Genomic DNA, 16027 nt, shown 5'->3' with positions numbered 1-16027 from the left:
TCAACAAGATCGAAAATTTTTTTATTTTTCATTTGATACCCATGGACCTTTTTTAGTGTTTCTAACAGCCTAAGTCAGTGATAAGAACCAGTTCAGGACGACCAATGGATGGTGATTTGAAGCAGCAGAATGCGTCCTCTTTGAAGAGCACGAGCAAATTGTTCAATGACTTGATCGAGTCATCCAAGACTCTACCAACTACTTCTTCAGAACTAGGCTCGATTCAACTGAGTATTAATGAAATCAACAGACGTTCGAAAGATTTAAGATCTTCATACACACATGGAAAACCAGAATCAGTGAGAGATCACACAAAAGCTCATTATTTATTAGCTGGTAGCGGGCTAGCCTTTGAAGATGTCGACTCTTCTTTAAATTTTTTAAAAGATAATAAATTGAATAAAACAATCACTACCACAACAACTGCAGCACAACAACAACGACAGGTAAATACAGATGGAATGGAAATTGATAGCTATTTAAAGATAAAGAAGGATGAAAATATCTTGGCATCTATAGAACAACTCTTATCATACGCGGCAAAAGATTTTGATAATTTTATTAATCAAAATTTAAATCTCGACTGGAATCAAAGAAAAGATCTAGTGAAAGAAAACTTCGGTGTTCTTATTCATAAAAATGAATCCAATTCTTCAAAAGCCACCTCTAAAATTATGAATTGGGGGTTAGATAAAAATAAGAATAAAAATTTCAAGATTTTGAATAACAACAGTAACGAATCAAAATTAAATGTCAATGAAAATTATTTAGTTAGAGAAATTTTCGAAACATATGCTAAAACTATTCACGCATTCAATAATTCCAGACAAATGGGACAAATGTTTCCTCTAACAAAAGAATTCATTTCTCTCTTGTCAAGTAACACCGCTCACATCAACAATGTTAACGACTCTAAAAAGAGACAGCTATTAGAAAGTTGGAAAGTCCTTGACAATTTGGGTGGAATAGCAGATCATAAAGATACTGTATCAAATGCTAAGGACTATTTGGAAAAACAATTTTTGGGGTACGTCGATAGTTTATACAATAAGAACATGGATGAAGGATTACCAACAAATATCAATAAGATAAAATCTTTTATTGAAAGCAAATTGAAAAATACTTCCAGTAATACATGGAAAATAAGCAACTTGACTATTGTCAATGGAGAACCTATTTGGGCATTAATATTTTACTTACTAAGAGCAGGTTTGAAGAAAGAAGCATTAGAAATTGCGATTAATAATAAATCGAGTTTCAAAAAAGTTGAACAATCATTTTTGGCCTATTTCAAAGCCTACATTTCTTCAAACGATAATAGGTTACCAATAGAATTCTCAAACAAATTGCATACCGAATATAATCAACACATTAAGAATTCTTTGAATGGTGATCCATATAGATTAGCTGTCTATAAGATCATTGGTAGATGTGACTTAACAAGAAAAAACATTTCCTCAGTTACTTTGAGCATAGAAGATTGGTTATGGGTTCATTTCATGTTAATCAAAGATGATATTAATGACAATGATCCAATCTATGAAAGGTATACTCTAGAAGACTTTCAAAACATCATTTTATCTTATGGAGAAGCCAGATTTACCAATAATTACTTACAGGTTCTTGTATTAAGTGGCCTATACGAATTGGCGGTTGAATATGCTTATTCTTTCAATGAATTCGATGCTGTTCATTTAGCAATTGGATTTGCCAATGAAAATCTGTTAAAAATTGCGTCTATAGAATCAATATTAAGTGATACCAACAGTTCCAGTAAATTAGTTGTTTTCAACAAAAAGACAAACCAAAGGGAAATAAATTTTGCTAAATTAATCGGTAATTACGTTAGGTCATTCAAGTTTTCAGACCCAAGAATTGCCACAGAGTACTTGATATTGATCAATCTAAATAATAATGGTAATGCCGAACAAATTGAACTTTGTCACGAATCTTTAAGAGAATTAATACTTGAAACAAACGAATTCACCATACTATTAGGTAAGATAAATAGAGATGGTTCAAGGATTCCAGGTGTCATAGAAGAAAGACAATCATTACTACAACTGAGAGATACGAAGGAGTTTTTACGTACAATCACAGAGCAAGCAGCGCGTAAAGCAGATGAAGACGGTAGAAGCAGTGATAGTTTATTGTTATATCAATTGAGTGAAGATTATGATATTGTCATTACAATTGTCAATGGACTTCTGAGCGATATTTTAAGCAATACAGATCTAAATCAAAATCTCATCAGCTTCAATGATAACAGTGAAACAAATCCAATTCTTTTGGCTGAGAAACTAATTACAATCTATATGGAGAATTTAGAGATCTCAAAGAAAGTCCATACTAAAAATAAAGAAACGTGTATTCTATTGTTGAGCCTAATTGAAGTGAGAAAATTATTTATTGCAAAACAATGGCAAAATACCTTGTCAGCAATAGAACAAATTGATTTACTACCGTTTACAGACGAATTATCTGCTAGAAAAAAAGCACAAGATTTCACCACTTTGAACGAAAATATAATCAAATGCATACCAAACCTTTTGATAATAACGATGACTTGTTTATCGAATTTAATAACTAGCTTAAATCAAAGTGAATACCAATTAATGTCTAAGATAGAGCAAATTGATGCATTAAAGAAAGTTGCCAAGAATTGTATGGTCTACGCGGGTATGATTCAATACAAGATGCCTAGAGAAACTTATAGTACATTAATTAATTTGGATGTTGGATTATAAAAAACACAATAGCTTTGTCATTATATGTAGTGTATAGATTTTTTGAGATTAAACAAATTCACGTCGATTTATTTTGTCTATGCGTGTAATCAGGTTGAAATTCATAAGCGTTTGGACTTGGAGCCTTATCCTCTAGCATTTTTTTGTGACGTCTTTCGATTCTTCTTTGTCTTCTTTCATTGAAATCGAAACCCTGATCATCTCCAGATGAATCTGAGTCACTATCTGAACTGCTATCTGCAGGATCAGGTTTGTGATGCTCATGATCGTGATCATCCTCTTCTTCCTCATCATTTGGATGGAAGATACAACATATCTTAGTCTTCTTCCTGTTTAGATTCTCATTATCAACAGTATCTTGCTTCCATCTCACACTTGTTTTCTCCTTATCATCACTCTTATTCTCTTTCGATTCACCACGAAGTTTCAGTACAGGTGCAGGGAGCGTTATAGTCTGTGAGTTCATAGAATGTGAAGAGCCTTGCTGGCCGTCAGTAGATAGGGGATATACCATAGTGAATAGGTTTATTCCGCTTTGATAATTAGTACGATAAAGACTACCTAGGGCAACGGCTTCTATTAATAGGTGCTACAAGTTTTATCAGATATCCCATCGCTCTTTATATATTAACCATTAAAGTTAATATAAATGCGGGAACGTCGCAAATGATTTGGTTTTGAAGCCAAAACAATCTTCCTGGTAACTATGGCAATCTATCTTTACAAGAAGTTAAGTGATGCTACAGTTTGTCGAAATGTACTGCTCGTGCAACTTGTGTAGTATCCACTCTTGACTTTATATGTATATCCTTCCACTGATGGGCTTTATTGCCAATTTGCTCTTAATCGTGAGGATCCGGAGAGTCACCCGGCTGGGCTCTGCATAAAGCCAGTTCAAATTCTCAAAAAGGTGGCAAAACCATATACATCTATATAAGAGAATATTAGAATAAAAAGAGTAATAGGCAGAAGTTTAGTCAAGATACAGGAAGTTGATTAGATATTCGAATTCACTTTAGAATATTGCTGAAGGTAAAGGGAAAATAATAGAAAGAAAAAAAATGGAAAGGTTACAGAGACTGATGATGAACTCTAAAGTTGGAGCTGTGGATGCAGATCGTGACGACACTAAGGAGACAGTTTATATCTCATCAATTGCATTACTTAAGATGTTGAAGCATGGTAGAGCCGGTGTGCCTATGGAAGTCATGGGTTTGATGCTCGGTGAGTTCATTGATGATTATACAGTAAATGTCGTAGATGTCTTTGCCATGCCACAATCCGGTACTGGTGTGTCAGTTGAAGCTGTTGACGATGTTTTCCAAGCTAAAATGATGGATATGTTGAAGCAAACCGGTAGAGACCAAATGGTCGTTGGATGGTACCATTCACATCCAGGGTTTGGTTGTTGGTTATCTTCAGTCGATGTTAACACACAAAAATCCTTTGAACAATTGAATAACAGAGCTGTGGCTGTTGTCGTGGATCCAATTCAATCCGTTAAGGGTAAAGTTGTCATTGATGCTTTCAGATTGATCGATACTGGTGCTTTAATCAATAACCAAGAACCAAGACAAACTACTTCAAATGCAGGCCTGATGAATAAAGCAAATATCCAAGCGCTAATACATGGCTTAAATAGACATTACTACTCACTTAATATTGATTATCGTAGAACTGCAGCTGAAACTAAAATGTTAATGAATTTACATAAGGAACAATGGCAATCAGGCCTGAAAATGTACGATTTCGAAGAAAAAGAACACAATAATTTAGCTGCCACTCAACAGATGGTAAAAATTGCAAAACTATATTCAAAGAGAGTTGAAGAGGAAAAAGAGTTAACTGAAACACAATTAAAGACACGTTATGTTGGTAAACAAGATCCAAAGAAGCATTTAATCGATACAGCAGAAAAAGTATTAGAAGAAAATACAGTTTCTGCTCTTACATCAAATGTCAATTCAGTTGCAATCAAATAAAAGTGTACATATTAGTAATTATATAATTTTCTCCCAAATTTGAATATAAGTCTCATTAAGGAATAACAATTCAGAATCTTTACTTAAGACGTTAACACCATCAATTTCGTACCATTTATCCATTTTTTCATTATATAATTGTGTAAGCCATCTATTCTCATCATCTTTATCAATCCTGGATGATTTCTTAACTTTATTAATTAAATTGCAAATCAATCTATACTTATCCCCTGACAAGGTCAATTGTAAAGAGAACTCAACCATAGTTTGATTTCTATCCTTTATTGGAAACTTTAGTGTACTATCATTCTCTGATCTATCAATACTTATTATAAGATAATTCGGCAATTTTTCCAGTTTATATTCTGCGTTATTTGAAAGAAATTTATTATTAATTAAGGTCTCTAATTTAACCTGTGGGAATTTATTTACATTATTACCATCTTTGAAAACAGTTATAGGTGGAAGGCTAACCGTCAAATGCCAAAAATTAATATGTTTGGAGCGCATTTCAATGGTCCCTTGAAGATTTTTCTTTAATACAGAACCGATATCTTTATCTTTCTTAGTTAAATAATTCAGTAACCACGTCAACATCAATTTGGGATTATGATTTTTGAAGAGATGAGGCTCATGAATCATAAGATACGTGATAACTTCAATAGTAGATATGTGATATTTTGAAATCAAGTTTGGTGACCAAATTTTTTTTACTATCAAAGAAATTTTCCTAGACAGTTCATTAATCTTGGTATCTTTATGATCTAACAACAGTAAATGGTCTCTTACTGGAAATATATGTGAGAACATTAAGAGCGCTGAGTTTATATGGTCAATTTCAATGCTTTTCCCAGTTGCGATCCTGCTATTTACAAAGTCGCTATTGTTGTTGTTTATACCAATGAATCCACACACGTAATGGTTACTAACACGCTGTGACAATTGCACGATATCTTCTCTTGTATATTGGGGATTAATGGCAAATCGTATCTTCCGTACCAGTGGATCAGTACTGTCTTTCAAAATTTCCTTATTATCAGGCAATATATAAATCGACGTTGTATTCAAATTGATGAGTAACTTGTGTGAGCTTTCATCAATAGAATGTTGAAATGCGGGCGATTGAATACCACGACCTTGAAAAAACTTCCCACATTGCAGACAGCAATATACGTTGATGGGGGACAGTGTTACGGAACACACTTTATTTTGATCGAAATCCAATTTTTTGACATTAATCTGGTCAATATATTCATGGTCCGACTCTATTTTCCGTTTTTTCAAGTCCTGTACACTACCATCATCATCTTCTCGACTCGTTTTAACCATTCTTTATCACTAGCGAAGCAGGTTGTTCCAGCCTTCAAGACCCTTGCTTCCTTTAATTTCATACTCGATGACTCTATGATTTTCAGGTATTTCAAATTTTTCAATATTGAAAAATTTAATTTGACACATTCTTTTTTTCCCATTTTTCATAAATAAATCATCTTAATCAGATGAACTCATTAGCACCAGTAGCTTTGACATCTGCCTTTGCGTATCTAGCTGCCAAGACTCTAAGAGGAAAAAGAAGAGAAATGGAGAAACCAATTGCAAATTTAAGTGTAGACCTTCCAAAATCGTTAAAAGACACAAAATACCCTGCAAAATTACATAATGCAAATGTGCAAAACCATTTAAATGAAAAAGATGCTGCCTTCTTGATCTGTGGAAATCACGTTGAAGGAGTCAAATACTGTGATATTTCAAAACCTTTCAGGCAAGAAAGGTATTTCTACTATCTTTCCGGTGTGGATATTCCGAATTCTACTATACTTTACCTAACATCCTTAAAGAAATTGATTTTATTTTTACCAGATGTTAACAGTGATGACATTATCTGGAGTGGTATGCCAATGTCTATAGAGGAGGCTTCCAAGAAATTCGACGTGGATGAAGTTCACTACTTGAAAGAATTCAACAACATTTTCAGAATGTATGAAAATGATATTACCAAACTTTATACAACTGATCTAGATAACTTCAAAGTCAACGAATCTGTTTTCAAGAGTTTGTTAGATTCTAAAAAAATCGTTGCTAAGGATGAGAAATTTTTCAATTCTATGGATGAAGCAAGATTGATTAAAGATGAATATGAAATTGAAATTTTGAGATATGCATCCAAGATTAATGACAATTGTCATTTGGCTGTCATGTCTGCCTTGCCTATTGAATTAACTGAATACCAGATTCAAGCTGAATTTGAATATCATGCCTTGAGACAAGGTTCAAGAACTTTAGGCTACGATCCAATTTGTTGCTCAGGACCAGCTTGTGGAACTTTACACTACGTCACAAACACTGAAGAATTGAAAGAAAAGGAATCAGTCTTGATTGATTCTGGTTGTGAATGGATGAACTATACCACTGATGTTACCAGATGTTTCCCAATTAACGGTAAGTTCACGAAGGAACATCGTGAAATCTATGAAGCCGTTCTAGACATGCAAGCTCAAACAATGTCTTTAATGAAGCCTGGTGCCCGTTGGGAAGATTTACACATTCTTTCACACAAAGTTTTGATCAAACACTTAATGAACTTGGGGATCTTGAGAAATGAATTCACGGAAGATGAAATTTTTGAATCTAAAGTCACTTGTGCCTTTTATCCACACGGTCTTGGCCATTTAATGGGTCTTGATGTTCATGACGTTGCTGGTAAGCCAAATTACGAAGATCCTAACCCGTACTTCGCCTTTCTGCGTTTAAGACGTGAGTTGAAGGCGAACATGGTTGTTACCAACGAACCTGGTTGTTATTTCAATGAATTTTTAATGAAAGAATTTTTGGAGAAGTACCCTGAAAGAACAAAGATGGTCAACTTCGATGTCCTAAAGAAATATATGTATGTTGGTGGTGTTCGTATCGAAGATGATATCTTAATTACCAAGGATGGTCACGAGAATTTAACAGGTATTACGTCTGATCCTGATGAAATTGAAAAGATTGTATCTAAAGGTCTAAGCAAATCTCGTTCTAATTTCCATGTTGTCGTTTAAATAAGAAAACTTAATCATAAATGAATTTACTTTTTTCATATTTTTTATATATACATTGAACAACTATTTATGACATAAAATTATAAGCCTTGTTGTAATCTCTCTTGTAATTTGCTCTTTGCAAATCCCCAAGCACCTAAGAGGCCCTTATCTAAGTCTAGAGTTTGGTTCAAAGTATCACTGGTTGGTTGTTTTGTGACTCTAGAAGCTATGGATGCTGGATCAGTCTCCAAAATGACACCGTTGTCAATAATTTCATCAATTAAAAGGTAAACTAAATCACAATTTTCACTGACATTTTTATTGTCGATACCGTTGTTCAAGAGCAATTCCATTGAACCTTTGAATCCACTGAATGCATTTTGTAGGATAATTTCATTTTCATTAATGTTGCCAACCAGGTATATTGTAACATCGATGTATTCCTTGTATAATATAATGTTATTTTCAAAGATTAGAATCTCAGAATCTTGTTTATGCGTCTTTTTGAACAATTTCTGTTCGAATTCTTTTTGTTTCTTGATATTATCAAACAAACTATCAGTTATAACGTTATTTAAATGAGGTGGCTTATAATATTTTGAGTATATTCTATTCCCGTGATTATCCAAGATTAAAATTGCATTGACCGAATAGAGCGACAAATTTGACATTGTATGTTATACTAGTAATGGTAATGAAGTATGCTCGGCGATTCGTAGGCAATCAATGGATGCTATATAGTCCCTTTTATAGAAAACTGGCAATTAAATACACTGTGTCCAGACTGCAATACAAACTATTAATCATTTTTTCAGGAATCAAGTTGACAAGTTTTCAAAAAATGTACCAATTTATTACCCGAACATTAGATCACGTGAAAAATCCGACCTTGATACAAAACAAGCCCTAATTGAAATCCGGGCATGTAAAGTGGGAAGTTTAAAAACTCAATATTAGCCCTAATAAACATGCGTACCCTAAACCTAAATGCGGGTAACAATATTTGCTAATGATCTTTTTTTTTTTCATGCCTATAAAGGCATTTTGACAGAAATCCTTCAATGCTCACTGTAAATACATGAACTACAGAGGATTTGTTTATCAAAGATTGGTAAATTCCCCGGTCGCTTTCTGCATCATCCTAGGCTGATATGGCAACTTCAAATAATGATTTTTATTTTGGACTGCTGCGCATATCAATGCTGCAGCTTTTAAAATCTCAGGGTTTCGATAAATCTAAACCAACCACAGTTGATACAGTAACTGATTTATACATCAAGTTTTTGAATCTTTTGATATCTGAAATTCAAAAACTGGCACGAGCAAGGTGTGACCTGGATGACAGCATCATAGCTATACAGGACATTTCACAAAGTTTTGTCAATCTGGGTCTCATAAGACCAATTGATTTATTGGATGTATACGATGAAAATCCAGGATTATCTGCACACGATAAAGCTTTCACAAAACTTAGAGAGTGGATTCTCGACAGCATTCAGTTTCAAAACTCAATTAAAGTAGCTTTTCCTAATATTGAACCGTTGAAAATATCATCATCTGAAATTCAAAACCAAAGTATTAATGATACAGACAATTCTAACAATAAACAACTTACAAATAAACTAGACTATATAACTCAATTACAAGGAACCAATGGAAATGCTCCCAGGAAGGAAGAAGAAAACAAAGAGGAGAATGATTTGATTGAAGATTTAATTAATAATGGGGAAACTGATGATTGGATAAGGTTCTTAATTACTAAACAAAGGCTAGATCTGATAAGAAGGAGGTTACAAAAATCAAATAATAAAGAAAATAAAGTTCCAGATATGAATAATTTGCCAAACATTGCGGGCTTGAAACATTCTATATTGAGTAGAAGTCTACATCTCCATGTTCCAAATAGTCATGATAATGCACATAAATCACCAAACGAAATGCTGCCGTCACAATTAAGTTCATCAAATAAAGCTTATCATAATGATATAACGACGGATGATGCAAATATAGGTAGTAATCAATTATTCGAAATTGGGTCAAATTTGGAAAAAATATTACCTGCAATGACAATGGGAAACAGGATAGAGAATATAGGATTATCATATGATAACTATGTCTCTGAAGATGAAAATGCCGAAGAAGAAGATGAAAAGGAAGAGCAAGAGGAAGGACTTCACAGTCAAAAGAAAGATTATGTTGAAGAAGAACAGAATGAACCGTTCAATACTAATACTACGGGTAATAACTTACAATTTAGTGAAATGGAAGACATGGACAACACTTTTCAAAGGAGGGATTCTCTTGATTACGATAATCAGTCAATTTTTTAATAATATAAATAATATATTTAATTTTGCATTCTAATTTACAATGTATCTATATGAAGATAGACCTCACAACCTTCTTCTTGATTTGAATTTTTGATTTGATTTTTTGAAGTTCTTACCGATCTTATTTTTCGTCATTGGCTTACTCTTTGGTAATGTGTTATCCTCATTATCACTAAAACCATCATCACCACCGTTATTTTTCTTCTTGAACCTTAATTTATTTCTTTGTCCCCTTGTTGGACCATTTTGAACAGCTTCAAGATACGCGTTTATACCACTTGTAACTTCTTTCAAAGGATCATCATCTTCAACAGAGGCTTTACCCTTCTGGCCCTTAACTATAAGCTTACCTTCAGCATCGAACGCAAATGAATCGTCGCTTTGTAATCTTCTCTTTTGATCCTTCTTGTTGAATTTCTTTGGTCTAGTCGAAGAAATGTGTGCTAAAGTTTGTGAATCTAACAAATCTAGAGGATTCTCACCTGTTTTTTCCACAATAAACTGCTCTCTCTTTCGTTGACCACCGGAGCTTTCATCATCACTTCCACTATTTTCGTCAGCAGAATCATATACGGCTTCATCAAATGCCGACATGAATTTAGATGCCTTTGAAGATTTATCTGAAGCCATAGGGTTAATTTCTTCATTTCCTTCCCCTCTACGTTTATTTCTATTACGAGTCTTTCTAATATTTGCGAGTAGTCTCATATCGTCTTCAGGGAAATTAGCCTCGATATATTCATAACCAAATCTTCTGATCAATCTTTCAAGGATATGCTTAACCTTAGCCTTAAAATGTCCTGTATGTTCATGGGACCAACGTAATAATTTTGGAATCAATTCTGGCACTTTTGGTTTCATTAATGGTTCTGGCAAACCTAAAACACAAACCTTGGTGAAACCAATTGCACTCTTGGCAATTTCTCTAGAGTTAGAAGTTAAATACAATTCAATGGTATCATAAATCTCCATGATCACATCTTCACTTAACAAATCCTTGAATTCAAACATTAAGCACGCGTATGCAGTAACTGTGCTACTGACCATATGCTGACTTTCACCAATTAAACCAACGGAGATAATTTTGAAGAATTCAGCAATATTGGCATTGTTTTCTTGAACGTCTTGGTCACCTAGCTTAATAATACCACCCTGTTGCATTCTTTTACCCATTGAAAGTAAAGTTTCGAAAGCAGTATCTCTCGTTCTTTCGTTAACATCTTTGGTGGCTAAAATAATTTCAGCAACAATACGGGCAATGAAACCTAAATGGTCGTTAGGTAATAAGTCAACAACCGTTTTTATGGCAACCAATCTACCTGATCTAGCAGAAGTTTGAACACTCTCAGAATTAGATAAAATAATGTTTTCAATATCTGTGATGTGCGAGGAGATCATCATTTTTGCTTCATCAGAAGTTTCCGATAATCTAGAGATAATTTTATATGAACGTTTTTGGACAGCAGTATCTGTGGAATTTATAGTTTGACCAAATATATTGAATAAGGTACCATAGGCAGATGTAGATAAATATTTGACCATTACTATAATGATATCTAACAACGTAGAGGTTAAATTAGCTTGCTTTTCGTCCATTGATGTTTTCAACAGGGCACATACATTATTGAAGGTCTTCGTCATATCTTCTTCTTTGGTAATTTTTAGATATGATTCAATGGTTTCAAGAATGTAACCTCTGGAATTGGCTGGAGTTTGTGTATAAACATTGAATAATACCGCTAAGACATTCATCACCTTTGTTGTACTTAGGTATTCAATATTTTTGAGAGATTCCTCCCTAGGGAAAGTTTCCATTGGTAACAAGTCAGCATTATCACTTTCAGCGTATGATAAATTACTTTCAACCAGATTTTTCAATGCATTTATGATGGTAGATCTTAATTCAACATTACTATAAAGTAAAGAACATAAATCAGAGGCAAATTCGTCGGTGAAAGATTCTTTCAAATCCGTTGGTACATCACAAAAATGTGGTAGAGTGGACCAGATTTGATCGACGACAGTTTGGAAGATTCTTAATTGGACAGAATCACTTGGTAACTTTTCATACTTGGATTCATATAATTTTATTAATGGGATAAATTGACCAATAAAAGTAGCAAGCTTAGCGTGTTTGATATGATCCCTTAAAATAGGCAACAGCCAAGCTCTACCTGGTCTAGAGGTATCATTCCCGAAATTATCTAAATTCAATGGTAGTACCTGTAAGACAATTTCTGGACCCATAAATTCGATAGCTGCACCAATAACGGTTTCAACCTCACCTCTTAATTCAAGATAATTCTCTTCATTGATCCTCCATTTGTCCACTATGCGTAATGGTTTTAGTAAAGCTGGATTGGATCTAGATTTCAACTTGTTGAATGCCACAGTTAAAATATTTAAAATTTCCTTTGAACAATGACTGTATCTGATCGAAAGGAAATCGGAAAAGATGTCAGATAGTTCTGTGATAACATCGTTGACCAAATTATATTGATCTTCTGTTACCTGTGGAGGAGATAACAGAACGTTATCATTTACTGAAGAACTTAGGATAGCAATAAGACCTTGAGATGCACTGAATGAAATTTCCATAGTTTCACTTTGTAAATAATGGGACATGATTTTGAATATATCGGGTAATTTGGCTACACATTTAAATGGTTCATGTAGAGAATAAGTTGTTACACCTTTCACAACAACGGCAATCCAGGAACCAGCTAGATGGATGTCGCTACTTGAAGGCTTTAATTGGAAGATAGTATTTAATACCTTTAAGAATTTATCTTCTGCTAAACCAGTAGATTCACCCATGGATTTGAATAGACTTTCGAAACATTCAAATGAAGATGAAACTAAGAATTGTTCTGTGCTTTTTGTTATTTCCAATAGCAAATCACACAATTTTTCGATCTGTGATGTTGGCCATTGTTTAGTTGATACAATAGTATTGATTAGTTTCAAACAACGGATAATCTTACCGTTATATTCGTCCTTAATTGTTTGATTTTTCAATTTTTTGTTTGACAATGTTGAAAATTCATTTAAAACGTTGGATAAATATTTGATGGCAAAATCAGAAATCAATGAAGATGCGACATGTTCTGGAGTTGGGGCCACTGGAGGATTTAACAAAATATTACTTATTGCTTCACATGCTCTCTTTCTGATCTTTGGTCTATGGTCTAAGGATAATTCTAAAAGGCCTTGTAAACCTCTCTTTGGGGTAATAGTTAGATCATGTGTATTATTCCATGCTTGAGTGTCCTGAGCGATAAGAAGGGCCTCCAAACAACCCACACCTGATCTGATTATTGGAGCCTCAGCCTTTTCATCGGTGATACATGGAGCAATCTTTGTTAAAACTTCTGCGAATTGTGCCCTTAGTAACTTCTTGGGACAATAATGGAAGATAATATCCAGCAAGTAGGTTGCCGAGGTGGCTAACTGCAAATCCTTGATTTCATGGGTGGTAGAATCCATGGCCTGGTCCAATAGTGACATGAAAGAGACTAGATAGTTGACCAAGTTCTTGGATGTGTCATTAGTTGCATGATCTTTGATATTTTCTTCGACAGCGCTTAAAATAATAGCAATATGTTTCTGATTGTCTAGTTTCGAGTTGATCTGTGCCCTTATATTGGATAACTTGTCCTCTAACTCCAGGAGATGGGCAACTTGATCGGAATCCATCACTTCTTGGGGCGCTATACTGAAGGCTTGACTTAGTTCTACTGTTAAATACTCTTGAGATGCGATGAGCTTCATTCTTTTCAATCTGAAAAATTTTCCGAAATTCAAATTTTCAGATCCTCACTGTTGACGAATGAAGGTTCCGTCTTAATTTCTTTGAATTAAGATGGAAGATATACTACTACTGTTGGAAGAGAACAGTTTAATGAGGGTAGTGTACGGCAGATATGGTACGTGGGCTGGTGCGGATTAGATTGGCACGGTTTGGAAGAAGGAACAATCCCGTATATAACATTGTAGTGGCAAATGCAAGTAAGGCAAGAGATGCTAAGCCGATAGAGGTACTTGGGACGTACAATCCTGTACCTAAATGGGAGAGTCCCACGGATCGATTGAAGGGTGTAATGCCCATCAAGGAAGTGAATCTGAATTTTGGACGGTCGAAGTACTGGATTGGTGTCGGTGCACAACCTAGTGACACTGTGACACGAATATTTAAAAAATGTGGTATATTGGATGAGAATTGGGGGTCCATGCATAATATTATTGAGAGAGAGACAATATCACCACCGACAGAAATTGACTAGTGAAAGAAGCAATCTTGTAAATAAATTTTCTCGAGAAAAAAAAGTTCTGGGATTCTAAAGTTATAATAATGATATATACCTGTATAAAAAAGAGTTCGTTATATGATGATGGACGAAGAGGCACAAAAATAATTCAACGAACAAGTAATAATCTATCTAGGATATTTTACAAAATCCACGTTTTTCCTTACAGATTCCTGCATAAAGTCGCGGTTGTTATTCGAAGAGGTTACACTAGTGGATAAAGGTGAAGAAGTTCTGCTCAATCTGATTTTTGGGTTCAAAAGAGCATAGTTATAGGATAAGCCAGGTCCGAAATTCGAATTCGAGTCCATTGAAGAAGCAGTGTTACTTCTTGACCTTCTTGTACCGAATTTTTGTAAACTTATAATCTCTTGTGGAATTGTGATTTTTGTTGAACAATCCGCATCTAGTGGATTAAAACTAGACGTAGAACTGAATGAATTATTTCTTGCGATGTAACAGTCTCTTTTAATCTCTTGCAACAATCTATTCCTCGTAAGACTCAATAAATGGTTCGTGCTGTCCACTCCAATTTCAATATTATTGGAAACAGACTCCTCTATTGCAATCTTGGACACCTTGTTCAATATACCAGAAGGAGGATTGGTAATGTCAAAGGGAGTAATTGTTGGATCCGAACATATGAAACCATATATTTCCATCAATAAATTGACAAACTGAGGAGTAAAGACACTAGTTCTCTGATGTTGTCTCACGACGCTGAAGTCAGAGACGGAGCTTGCGAGGGAAGAAGAACTGTTTTGGAAAGTCTTATTAAGATAGGGCATTTGAACCGTTGAATAATTGACTGGTGTTGCGGAAGGAGTGATAAACCTTGGATCTTTTATCGTATCATTTCCGAACGCACTGATGTCACTTTCAGGTTGATGATATTCGATGGAAGAGGTTACTTTGTCACGGTCTTCCGTACTTCTAATGGATAAACTATGGAATTTACTTTGAAATCTTTCTAATAACATGGATAATGCTTCCTTGCTGTGTGGAGCACAAGTGAGAAACTAAAGTACGAGAGCTACTTTCCTACATGATATATATTTATTTTTTTATTTCACTATATATACATATGTCAAGAGAATCGTATTTCAACTAAATATTGTAAAAGTATCAGTTGAGTTGTAGGTAATTCCCAAAATTGTAAATTAAAAATTGACGGGTTAATGATATGACCCACACAAAACAATATTACATTGGAGCTGTGGGGGGGGGGGGGGGTTATGAAAGTTTCCTATTTGAAATTAATATGCCTTTCAAGGCCATTGTCGAGAGGTTACTAAGAGAGAAACAGAGACTTGCACATAAAGAGACCAATTCTCGTGTAAATGCGGGAGTGCTGTCCATATTTGAAAATAAACTTTCGGAGAATGAGCCTACTTCGGTTTTCCAGGAGAGTTGGAAGGAGAGGAACAGCGTATGTGTAGTGGGAGCTTTGCGATGAGATCTGTCTATTCCTCCAGCTACTTCTTTGGGGTTCGAGCCAGAAAGGAAAATGCGAGTCAAGTGATAAATGGCTCACTTACGTTTTTTGCATAAAATTCGCCGAACAGGAAATATTCGTTTAATTGATTAGCAGAACGCAAGCCACTGAATTCAGTGCACACCTAATTGATGGATTATTCT

At 34.5% G+C, this 16027-nt stretch overlaps 10 protein-coding genes across 10 annotated transcripts; 5 read left to right on the top strand and 5 right to left on the bottom strand.

Annotated features, from left to right (window-relative positions):
• Window positions 1-104: 104 nt before the first annotated feature.
• NIC96 (linker nucleoporin NIC96) lies at window positions 105-2747 on the top strand (the record flags this gene model as incomplete). Its single annotated transcript, XM_003955568.1, has 1 exon — window positions 105-2747. The coding sequence occupies one exon, from the start codon at window positions 105-107 to the stop codon at window positions 2745-2747; it is 2643 nt and encodes an 880-aa protein (XP_003955617.1).
• A 58-nt stretch (window positions 2748-2805) lies between these two features.
• On the bottom strand, window positions 2806-3261 carry YPI1 (type 1 protein phosphatase-activating protein YPI1; the record flags this gene model as incomplete). The annotated part of the gene is made up of 1 exon (XM_003955567.1): window positions 2806-3261. The coding sequence occupies one exon, from the start codon at window positions 3259-3261 to the stop codon at window positions 2806-2808; it is 456 nt and encodes a 151-aa protein (XP_003955616.1).
• A 547-nt stretch (window positions 3262-3808) lies between these two features.
• RPN11 (proteasome regulatory particle lid subunit RPN11) lies at window positions 3809-4729 on the top strand (the record flags this gene model as incomplete). The annotated part of the gene is made up of 1 exon (XM_003955566.1): window positions 3809-4729. The coding sequence occupies one exon, from the start codon at window positions 3809-3811 to the stop codon at window positions 4727-4729; it is 921 nt and encodes a 306-aa protein (XP_003955615.1).
• Window positions 4730-4747: 18 nt separating this feature from the next.
• Window positions 4748-6058, bottom strand: SAD1 (mRNA splicing protein SAD1; the record flags this gene model as incomplete). The annotated part of the gene is made up of 1 exon (XM_003955565.1): window positions 4748-6058. One exon carries the CDS (start codon window positions 6056-6058, stop codon window positions 4748-4750), a length of 1311 nt encoding a protein of 436 aa, XP_003955614.1.
• Window positions 6059-6228: 170 nt separating this feature from the next.
• Window positions 6229-7770, top strand: KAFR0B01790 (putative Xaa-Pro dipeptidase; the record flags this gene model as incomplete). Its single annotated transcript, XM_003955564.1, has 1 exon — window positions 6229-7770. One exon carries the CDS (start codon window positions 6229-6231, stop codon window positions 7768-7770), a length of 1542 nt encoding a protein of 513 aa, XP_003955613.1.
• An 80-nt stretch (window positions 7771-7850) lies between these two features.
• RET3 (coatomer subunit zeta) lies at window positions 7851-8423 on the bottom strand (the record flags this gene model as incomplete). Its single annotated transcript, XM_003955563.1, has 1 exon — window positions 7851-8423. The coding sequence occupies one exon, from the start codon at window positions 8421-8423 to the stop codon at window positions 7851-7853; it is 573 nt and encodes a 190-aa protein (XP_003955612.1).
• Window positions 8424-8903: 480 nt separating this feature from the next.
• On the top strand, window positions 8904-10082 carry TAF3 (Taf3p; the record flags this gene model as incomplete). Its single annotated transcript, XM_003955562.1, has 1 exon — window positions 8904-10082. One exon carries the CDS (start codon window positions 8904-8906, stop codon window positions 10080-10082), a length of 1179 nt encoding a protein of 392 aa, XP_003955611.1.
• A 63-nt stretch (window positions 10083-10145) lies between these two features.
• RRP12 (mRNA-binding protein RRP12) lies at window positions 10146-13778 on the bottom strand (the record flags this gene model as incomplete). The annotated part of the gene is made up of 1 exon (XM_003955561.1): window positions 10146-13778. One exon carries the CDS (start codon window positions 13776-13778, stop codon window positions 10146-10148), a length of 3633 nt encoding a protein of 1210 aa, XP_003955610.1.
• Window positions 13779-14005: 227 nt separating this feature from the next.
• Window positions 14006-14365, top strand: MRPS16 (mitochondrial 37S ribosomal protein bS16m; the record flags this gene model as incomplete). Its single annotated transcript, XM_003955560.1, has 1 exon — window positions 14006-14365. The coding sequence occupies one exon, from the start codon at window positions 14006-14008 to the stop codon at window positions 14363-14365; it is 360 nt and encodes a 119-aa protein (XP_003955609.1).
• Window positions 14366-14517: 152 nt separating this feature from the next.
• CIP1 (Cip1p) lies at window positions 14518-15369 on the bottom strand (the record flags this gene model as incomplete). Its single annotated transcript, XM_003955559.1, has 1 exon — window positions 14518-15369. One exon carries the CDS (start codon window positions 15367-15369, stop codon window positions 14518-14520), a length of 852 nt encoding a protein of 283 aa, XP_003955608.1.
• Between the last annotated feature and the right edge of the window lie 658 nt (window positions 15370-16027).

This window comes from Kazachstania africana, chromosome 2 (genome assembly GCF_000304475.1).
Source record: "Kazachstania africana CBS 2517 chromosome 2, complete genome".
NCBI lineage: Eukaryota > Fungi > Ascomycota > Saccharomycetes > Saccharomycetales > Saccharomycetaceae > Kazachstania > Kazachstania africana.
This window is presented reverse-complemented; position numbering and strand designations above follow the sequence as displayed.